This window comes from Oncorhynchus tshawytscha, linkage group LG20 (genome assembly GCF_018296145.1).
Source record: "Oncorhynchus tshawytscha isolate Ot180627B linkage group LG20, Otsh_v2.0, whole genome shotgun sequence".
In the NCBI taxonomy this organism is placed as follows: domain Eukaryota; kingdom Metazoa; phylum Chordata; class Actinopteri; order Salmoniformes; family Salmonidae; genus Oncorhynchus; species Oncorhynchus tshawytscha.
In genome coordinates this window covers 38,468,874-38,479,460 of record NC_056448.1, presented here as the reverse complement: position 1 = coordinate 38,479,460, position 10,587 = coordinate 38,468,874, and the positions used below count along the sequence as shown (strand labels likewise).

The following is a 10,587-nucleotide window of genomic DNA, read 5'->3' as shown; positions in this document are numbered from 1 at the left end:
GTTTTTCTGATCTAGCGGAAGTGTTAAAAATTGCTGTTGATACATCTGCATATCTATTAATTTACCCACAGTGGTATGGAGGAGAGGAACTGAATGGTGTATGCAACACAAGAATGAAGGCCCCCAATCCTCTCTTGTAACACTGGTTGCAGAATAGGCCTACATCTCTCCCTTATTGCAGCATGTGATTGACTGTCTTAATAGGGACAGAATCCCCCAAACATCAGGTGATTATGGCTCTGACTGTAGTTTTCAAGGAATAATAAACATATGAGACAAAATATGACTTCATCACAGTTTGGGCAGCATGCCATTCAAACAATAAATCAAGGAGGGAGTGGATTTGTTTTAAAATTTTTATTAAGATTATAAATTCTTAACAAATATGTTCTAAAACAGTTTTACCCGGTGATATACAATTTAATATGCACAAAAATACAAGAATAGCAACAAAATATGGAGAGGACGTGTGAAAGACATCTTTATTTCAGTACACATAGTGCTTATAATGTGTGGATGTATGGCAAAATTATGAGCTTGCCTTTTTAGAACAAAAGGTCTTAAGAATTTTGAAAATAAAATTCACAAAACCAAGCCATGTTGGCATCATGAATTACCGTGAAGGCTTGATCAGTAACTTTTTGTTATAGGTTCAGGGGGAACGCTCAATAGATCGAACTGTCAAAGAAATACCTGGATTGATTCGATTACACGTGCATTCTGGGATTTGGAGGAATTAATGGTTCTGATCAGAGATGAGGTGGGAAGTTGGGTAGCCTACAACAAGTACATCAATAGAGAGAGACACAGCAAGCTGGTTCAGAGTGAATGCACCCACGAGTTTGAGAGGGAAATTTAAGTCTGAGCCATTGCGCCTTCACCTGTCAATTTATGTGTGGTCAGAATGTGCCATGTAGTTTCCATGTAACATAGCCTACTACTGGTGTCCGACTCTTTAGAATATGAGTTTCGATATCCAAGGTTTAAATATCAACCCAGAAATACAATATAGTAAACCAAGTACAACACAACAGTACTTGTGTAGCATATGGTTAACTTTTTGTTAGTTGTTTACCGTATTAAACCACTACGCACAACAAAAGCATGTTGCAAAGCCATCCATGGGCACACTTTTCTATTTAGCCTGGAGCTGAGGCTACATTAAATGCTTGCTATTCAGTCACAATACTTGTGTAGCGTCTTAAAAACGATACATTGTGTTCAAAAGTGTTCTGGAGGAGAGATCAAATCAAAACAATCCGCGAGCAAGACATTCAACCACTTTCAATGTATGCAACAATAGCTAGCAGTAGTATGCGTTGGATTTAAGGCAACGAAATCAACTTCGTTAGATAAAAATTCACAACTACCATGTAAAAATGTGTTATGTAGACATGTTCGGTTTAAAAGGAAACGCCTGCACATCATGTGGCACAACCATATCTCCGTAAAAACGAGTTAACAAACAAAAACTGTTCAATGTTTAAATAGCATTTCTTGCAAAAATAAAGTCAATTTGATTTAGACTTTGTACAATTTCATAAAGTGTTTGATTCTAGTTGACCATGGAGTCAAAAAGCTACAATAGCTCTGGTCCATGCCCCTAGGCTCGCTAGGGCTTGTTTGCTACAGAACTGTCCGTTCAAGGCTTGCTCAAAGTCCGCCTGTCTGCTCACCAGCCCCGAAAACCCCGAGCCGAAAATCGAGATCAAATTGGAAATGTTTGACGTGTCCAAGTGTTCCGAATTTGCGTAGGAACAGTCCTCGAATTTCGCCCTTTTACATGGCGTAAAATCCGGTACTTCCTCAATATCGGATATATAATATTCAAAGTCAACCTTGCGTTTCTTGGCTGGGGACTGTGCGCCCTGGCAGCACTGTTGAAACGACGCGCAGCAGTCCTGGTGAAGGTACCCATTCTCCACAGTGGTCACTACGTGCGTGTCCAGATCGAGCACTGTCGTTTTGTTGCAGTGTAGGTTGTTGTTCACCGTGGAAAAGTCCCAATTCGATACAGGGTAAGCCTCCGCACAACAGCTCCGGTAGAACGAGGGCTCTGTCTCCTTGCAGACCTCGTCGCTTTGGAGAGAGAGAGGCGCGGAGCAGGCGGATGGGGCTTGGATATGCGCTGACTGCACTGCTGTTAGGTGGCTTACTGGCAGCAGCGCACAGCAGAGACTCGCCGGTTCGCTCACCCCGTCGTTGCCGCAGCAATCCCCGCTCTGCTCCTCGCAGTCCTCAGCCAAATCCAGCGGGTTTAACTCCTGGATCTCGTTGCAGACGGTCATCACCTCCTCGTACTGCTGCATCCTGTAGATCTCCGCGTACTTCTCGTTCATGTAGACCTGTCTGGCGTTCCTCAGTACATAGGAGACCAGGAGGTTTTTGTGCAGCTTGATGCCTCCTCTCTGCGTCCTGGAGTTGTGAATCTTCCGTAAGGAAATTGAGATTAGACTTTGTGCATCCACTGCACACTCCATCGTGTTGATCATGGTGGTGATATAGTCGTTTCCGCTCCTCTCCGACTCAGAAAAGCGACTTTCTCTTAGTGGAAGTCACGATATTTCGTTCGGGGGCGAAGGCTTAAGTCAGCTCGGTAGTGAAACATTGAACACGGCTGTCCGCTTCCCTCTGTATGCGAGCAAGCAATCATTTGCTAGGGGTACTTAGCCAGAGTATATATATTTCGAGGAGGAGTCGGCCCATCTCCGCTTGCACCAATGAGGACCCGGCCTCCCTATTGATTGACATGCAAACTCCACCCATGTGTGGTGCTCAGGGCCAATCAGAGAGAGGCGGTTCTTCTGTGCTATTCAAATTCCAAACTGACTACCAAACTGGAATGCTCTCATGAGACTCACTGGGCTAGAGCGCCTGGTCAAATAGTAGCCTACGTGTGTCTCAGTGACAAGCCTACATGAGAATTACAATTTTCTTATAGATTTATCTAAATATAAAAATGCCAGTAATATTTAGTACATGAATCTTATCATGAATTCTTTTCAGATCTTAATTATTCCACAAACAAATAATAAAGTCTAGGCAACTTAACATGAGTGTTTAGAATAATAAAACACTTCATTTCTAATCTGATTGATTAATTCATTGTTAAATGATCTGTTTTAATTTGTATTATTACTTTGTTTTTCCCTATGCATGTGATACTGCATCTCTATTATAACGTTATAATAGCAATAAGGCCCATAGCTGTGGAATATTGGCCATATATCACAAAGGTGAGGTGCCTTATTGCTATTATAAACTGGTTAGCAATGTAATTAGAGCAGTAAAAATACATGTTTTGTCATATCCGTGGTATACAGTCTGATATACCTCAGCTTTCAGCCAATCAGCATTCAGGGCTCGAATATTATAATGTTGCAAGCCACCTCTGTGCATTTTTTAAAATAACAAGCCAATAAAGATTCAGACAACCGCAGACTGACATTCAATTTCTACTTATTTATTATATTATTATTTGTGTACCATCTCAGTTTATATATTGACATGTATTAAGAATAGTTCTATCAAAGGGAAGCACAAAGTAGAGTTGTTCTATTTTATTATATTATTTTCTGTAATTTTCTATTTTATAGAATGAGAATCTTTTCTCACAGTCTTCGGCTATCTTTACATTAATAAAATATGTGCAGTAAGATCTGCCTTTCTTCAATATCAAATATACAACTTTTCTGTTTACACTATCCTTACATTAGTCTTAGATGTAGTGTGACCTTAATTACCTCTGTGTCTCATGCATGTCTGGCCAATGTATCTCGTGTTAATTAAAACATGCATGCGATGTAGTGCATGTCTATCCAATGTAGTGCATGTCTATCCAATGTAGTGCATGTCTATCCAATGTAGTGCATGTCTATCCAATGTAGTGCATGTCTATCCAATGTAGTGCATGTCTATCCAATGTAGTGCATGTCTATCCAATGTAGTGCATGTCTATCCAATGTAGTGCATGTCTATCCAATGTAGTGCATGTCTATCCAATGTAGTGCATGTCTATCCAATGTAGTGCATGTCTATCCAATGTAGTGCATGTCTATCCAATGTAGTGCATGTCTATCCAATGTAGTGCATGGCTATCCAATGTAGTGCATGGCTATCCAATGTAGTGCATGTCTATCCAATGTAGTGCATGTCTATCCAATGTAGTGCATGTCTATCCAATGTAGTGCATGGCTATCCAATGTAGTGCATGGCTATCCAATGTAGTGCATGTCTATCCAATGTAGTGCATGTCTATCCAATGTAGTGCATGTCTATCCAATGTAGTGCATGTCTATCCAATGTAGTGCATGTCTATCCAATGTAGTGCATGTCTATCCAATGTAGTGCATGTCTATCCAATGTAGTGCATGTCTATCCAATGTAGTGCATGTCTATCCAATGTAGTGCATGTCTATCCAATGTAGTGCATGTCTATCCAATGTAGTGCATGGCTATCCAATGTAGTGCATGTCTATCCAATGTAGTGCATGTCTATCCAATGTAGTGCATGGCTATCCAATGTAGTGCATGTCTATCCAATGTAGTGCATGTCTATCCAATGTAGTGCATGTCTATCCAATGTAGTGCATGTCTATCCAATGTAGTGCATGGCTATCCAATGTAGTGCATGTCTGATTATCAAACCAGAAAGCTGTATATTATGTATTGCATCCCATTCATGTCAAACATATTTATTTTTAAAGAAATGTGATTTTCCATTGGAACAGTGGGCATTTAAAAAGGCCTACAACCCACCTGGACAATGAATAGGGTCATGATCCAATTTTTTTTGTCTAAAGGCTTTCATAGCTTATTAATGACGATATCAAACAGTGACACCTGTAACATAGTGTTACCCAATATCATAAATCAATTCAAAATGGCCCACCTTATTCACACCTCAGACACCTTTCTCTCTTTCTCTCTCTCTCTCTCTCTCTCTCTCTCTCTCTCTCTCTCTCTCTCTCTCTCTCTCTCTCTCTCTCTCTCTCTCTCTCTCTCTCTCTCTCTCTCTCTCACACACACACACATAGCTCCTCCCCCTACCCCCTAGACACACCTCACCAAGCTACCTCTTATCTCCCCCTCCCTTCCTCCCTCCCTCCCCACCTCAGCTTGGAAGTGTCGTGGAAGGGCAGGGGGAGTGATGGGGGAATCATGCAGATACAGCAGATCTATTGCAGCGCTGCCTCCGATGGTGCTGCCTGCTCGGCTCCTCCTCCTCAGACAGAGAGAGTAACGCCACTGCATCTTAACAATGCTTCAGAACCCAGGGCCTTTCTCTTCTCTTAGCTATGCATTGAGATAGGGGAGGGAGGGAAGAAATCAATAACTGCATGTGTAACTAAGACAGACTACCAAATTGGAATGGTGGTAAGCCTACCAACCACAATGGGATGGGGTATGTGTGGTGTGTGTGTGTGTGTGTGTGTGTGGGAGAGAGAGAGAGTGTGTGTGTGTGGGAGGGAGAGAGAGAGCGTGTGTGTGGGGAGAGGGAGAGTGTGTGTGTGTGTGGGAGAGAGAGAGTGTGTGTGGGAGAGAGAGAGTGTGTGTGTGTGTGGGAGAGAGTGTGTGTGTGTGGGGAGGGAGAGAGAGAGAGTGTGTGTGTGTGGGGGGGGAGAGAGAGAGACTGTGTGTGTGGGAGGGAGAGAGAGAGAGACTGTGTCTGTGGGAGGGAGAGAGAGTGTGTGTGTGGGGGAGAGAGAGAGAGACAGTGTGTGTGGGGGAGAGAGAGAGAGACTGTGTCTGTGGGAGGGAGAGAGAGTGTGTGTGTGGGGGGGGAGAGAGAGAGAGACAGTGTGTGTGGGGGGAGAGAGAGACAGTGTGTGTGGGGGGAGAGAGAGAGAGAGAGACAGTGTGTGTGTGTGTGTGTGCGTGAGAGAGAGAGAGAGTGTGTGGGGGGAGAGCGAGAGAGCCTGTGTGTGGGGAGAGGGAGAGTGTGTGTGTGTGTGGGGGGGGAGAGTGTGTGTGGGGGGGAGAGAGAGACAGTGTGTGTGTGGGGGGGGAGAGAGAGAGACAGTGTGTGTGTGGGGGGGGAGAGAGAGAGAGACAGTGTGTGGGGGAGAGCGAGAGAGCGTGTGTGTGGGGAGAGGGAGAGTGTGTGTGTGTGTGTCTGGGGGAGACAGAGTGTGTTGGGGAAAGAGAGAGAGAGAGAGAGAGAGAGAGAGAGCGTGTGTGTGGGGGGAGAGAGAGCGTGTGTGGGTGGAGAGACAAGAGTGTGTGTGTGGGGGGAGCGTGTGTGGGGGGAAGAGAGAGAGACAGCGTGTGTGGGGGAGAGACAGAGTGTGTGTGGGACGGAGAGAGAGAGAGCGTGTGTGTGGGGGGGAGAGAGCGTGTGTGTGGGGGGGGAGAGAGAGCGTGTGTGTGGGGGAGAGAGAGAGAGCGTGTGTGTGGGGGAGAGAGAGCGTGTGTGTGGGGGGGAGAGAGAGCGTGTGTGTGGGGGGGGAGAGAGAGAGACAGCGTGTGTGTGGGGGGAGAGAGAGCGTGTGTGTGTGGGGGAGAGAGACAGCGTGTGTGTGGGGGGAGAGAGAGCGTGTGTGTGGGGGGAGAGAGAGAGAGACAGCGTGTGTGTGGGGGGAGAGAGAGCGTGTGTGTGGGGGGAGAGAGAGAGACAGCGTGTGTGTGGGGGGAGAGAGAGTGTGTGGGGGAGAGAGCGTGTGTGTGGGGGGGTTAGAGAGAGAGCGAGTGTGTGTGGGGGAGAGAGAGTGTGTGGGGGAGAGAGAGCTTGAGTGGGGGGAGCACGTGTGTGGGGGAGAGAGAGACAGAGCGCGTGTGGGGGGGGCGTGTGTGTTGGGGAGAGAGAGAGAGTGTGTGTGGGGGTAGAGAAAGAGCATTTGTGGGGAGAGAGAGAGAGCGTGTGTCAGGGGAGAGAGAGAGAGAGAGCGTGTGTCAGGGAGAGAGAGAGAGAGAGCGTGTGTCAGGGGAGAGAGAGAGAGAGAGCGTGTGTCAGGGAGAGAGAGAGAGAGCGTGTGTCAGGGAGAGAGAGAGAGAGCGTGTGTCAGGGGAGAGAGAGAGAGAGAGCGTGTGTCAGGGAGAGAGAGAGAGAGAGCGTGTGTCAGGGGAGAGAGAGAGCGTGTGTCAGGGGAGAGAGAGAGAGAGCGTGTGTCAGGGGAGAGAGAGAGAGAGCGTGTGTCAGGGGAGAGAGAGAGAGAGAGCGTGTGTCAGGGAGAGAGAGAGAGAGCGTGTGTCAGGGAGAGAGAGAGAGAGAGCGTGTGTCAGGGGAGAGAGAGAGCGTGTGTCAGGGGAGAGAGAGAGAGAGAGAGAGTGTGTCAGGGAGAGAGAGAGAGAGCGTGTGTCAGGGGAGAGAGAGAGCGTGTGTGTGTCAGGGAGAGAGAGAGCGTGTGTGTGTGAGGGGGAGAGAGAGAGAGTGTGTGTGTGAGGGGGAGAGAGAGAGAGTGTGTGTGTGAGGGGGAGAGAGAGAGAGTGTGTGTGTGGGGGGAGAGAGAGAGACAGTGTGTGGGGGGAGAGAGAGAGAGTGTGTGTGTGAGGGGGAGAGAGAGAGAGTGTGTGTGTGAGGGGGAGAGAGAGAGAGTGTGTGTGTGAGGGGGAGAGAGAGAGACAGTGTGTGGGGGGAGAGAGAGAGACAGAGTGTGGGGGGAGAGAGAGAGTGTGTGTGTGAGGGGGAGAGAGAGAGAGTGTGTGTGTGAGGGGAGAGAGAGAGAGTGTGTGTGTGAGGGGAGAGAGAGAGAGAGTGTGTGTGAGGGGAGAGAGAGAGAGAGTGTGTGTGTGAGGGGAGAGAGAGAGACAGTGTGTGGGGGGAGAGAGAGAGAGTGTGTGTGTGGGGGGAGAGAGAGAGAGTGTGTGTGTGAGGGGAGAGAGAGAGAGTGTGTGTGTGGGGGAGAGAGAGAGAGTGTGTGTGTGAGGGGGAGAGAGAGAGAGTGTGTGTGTGAGGGGGAGAGAGAGAGACAGTGTGTGGGGGGAGAGAGAGACGGTGTGTGTGTGGGGGGAGAGAGAGACAGAGTGAGTGTGTGGGAGGGGAGACAGAGTGTGGTTTTTTTTTTGGGGGGGCAGAGTGTGTGTGTGTGTGTGGGGGGGGGGTGTTTTCGATACGGAATCCATCACAGAAAGTGTACAATTATCACACCTTGCCAACACTTCTCTACACAACACCCCTATCACTGACCCAATACACACACACAGACAGACACACACATCAATGTATTTCTGGTGATTATTTGAAGTGTTGTAATAACTGATATCATAGCTTTTTGTTGGCAGTGTTGCAGCTCAATAACATGATCCTTAGGGAAAGAATCAGTAACACTTTACTTACAACAGGTATAATGGGTATAATGCACTATGATATGTTATAAGCATCTATAATGTCTTGTGACTCAGTCAAAATGGCTACTATTTAGTCAGGAGCATTATGAGATCATAATATGACATTATAAGCTCACGACAATGTTACAAAGTGTTGCCAAGGCATCTTCATCTTCAAATAATATACATTATCAGGATTATTATACTTTTCATTTATGGTGGTTCAAGTTTATCAAGTTTATAAATTGCCTGGCTGGGCTGATGAGACAGTGGATTGCGCAGTCAGATGGAACAGAGTAAACAGGCATTTTAACGTCATAGATTTAGCCGGTGGTAACTTGTGGAATAGACACCGTGTGGAATGTGGTTTTAACCAATCAGCATTCAGGATTAGACCCACGTTGTATAAGCAGAAACAACCCATATCCCTAGCCCCTGCACCACAGGTACTCCATGTAGATCTGAAATAATTGGATCGGTGTAAGCATTATGGATGTAGCTCCACTTTGCTCTCTGATAGGCCCGATACTATTTTGCCATGATGTTCCCACACCTATCCAATCTATATGGGTAGTGGTCGGGCTTGTTTCTGGACACTATTTTGCCATGATGTTCCCACACCTATCCAATCTATAGGGGTAGTGGTCGGGCTTGTTTCTGGACACTATTTTGCCATGATGTTCCCACACCTATCCAATCTATAGGGGTAGTGGTCGGGCTTGTTTCTGGACACTATTTTGCCATGATGTTCCCACACCTATCCAATCTATAGGGGTAGTGGTCGGGCTTGTTTCTGGACACTATTTTGCCATGATGTTCCCACACCTATCCAATCTATAGGGGTAGTGGTCGGGCTTGTTTCTGGACACTATTTTGCCATGATGTTCCCACACCTATCCAATCTATAGGGGTAGTGGTCGGGCTTGTTTCTGGACACTATTTTGCCATGATGTTCCCACACCTATCCAATCTATAGGGGTAGTGGTCGGGCTTGTTTCTGGACACTATTTTGCCATGATGTTCCCACACCTATCCAATCTATAGGGGTAGTGGTCGGGCTTGTTTCTGGACACTATTTTGCCATGATGTTCCCACACCTATCCAATCTATAGGGGTAGTGGTCGGGCTTGTTTCTGGACACTATTTTGCCATGATGTTCCCACACCTATCCAATCTATAGGGGTAGTGGTCGGGCTTGTTTCTGGACACTATTTTGCCATGATGTTCCCACACCTATCCAATCTATAGGGGTAGTGGTCGGGCTTGTTTCTGGACACTATTTTGCCATGATGTTCCCACACCTATCCAATCTATAGGGGTAGTGGTCGGGCTTGTTTCTGGACACTATTTTGCCATGATGTTCCCACACCTATCCAATCTATAGGGGTAGTGGTCGGGCTTGTTTCTGGACACTATTTTACCATGATGTTCCCACACCTATCCAATCTATAGGGGTAGTGGTCGGGCTTGTTTCTGGACATGGCCAAAGTCTATTTGCTTTAGACTTATGCAACAAAACTTTAATTACATTTTGTTACTTGTGTAATTACATTGTTACTACACAGGTATAATTAAGCAATAAGGTCTGAGGAGGTGTGGTATATGGCCAATATACCACGGCTAAGGGCTGTTCTTAGGCACGACACAACGTCGTGTTTTGTCATACCCATGATATACAGTCTGATATAATACGGCTTTCAGCCAATCAGCATTCAGGGCTCGAACCACCCAGTTTATAATAGCAACTTAATGTATAGTGTCAGATAAACAGTACCACTTTACTGTAGGTGTTCTAATAAGGCCTAATGAATGTATAGTGTTAGATAAACAGTACCACTTTACTGTAGGTGTTCTAATAAGGCCTAATGAATGTATAGTGTTAGATAAACAGTACCACTTTACTGTAGGTGTTCTAATAAGGCCTAATGAATGTATAGTGTTAGATAAACAGTACCACTTTACTGTAGGTGTTCTAATAAGGCCTAATGAATGTATAGTGTTAGATAAACAGTACTGCTTTACTGTAGGTGTTCTAATAAGGCCTAATGAATGTATATGAAAGATACCTAGTGTCATCCTTTACTGTCAAGGTTAACAGGCTACATTGATAACATACCATATTTGAAAACAACAAATAAGTAACCTGCCATATGACTGTCAGTTATTTGGAAACATGAAGATAGTCAATGTTTTCTTGTTGCTATGAAATATTCCTTTTAAATTGCTCCAAAGTATTCCCTTCGGAAGAGTGCATGTTTTTACTATACCAAATTGCACACTTCTACTTTTGCAGTGGAACTGTCAACTGTTAACACAACACCT

The 10,587-nt window shown here is 45.7% G+C and overlaps 1 protein-coding gene across 1 annotated transcript; it reads right to left on the bottom strand.

Moving 5' to 3' along the window:
- Window positions 1-466: 466 nt before the first annotated feature.
- ier5l (immediate early response 5-like) lies at window positions 467-2,666 on the bottom strand. Its single transcript, XM_024381597.2, has one exon. It carries the CDS (start codon window positions 2,490-2,492, stop codon window positions 1,572-1,574), a length of 921 nt encoding a protein of 306 aa, XP_024237365.1. The 5' UTR covers window positions 2,493-2,666; the 3' UTR covers window positions 467-1,571.
- Window positions 2,667-10,587: the final 7,921 nt, after the last annotated feature.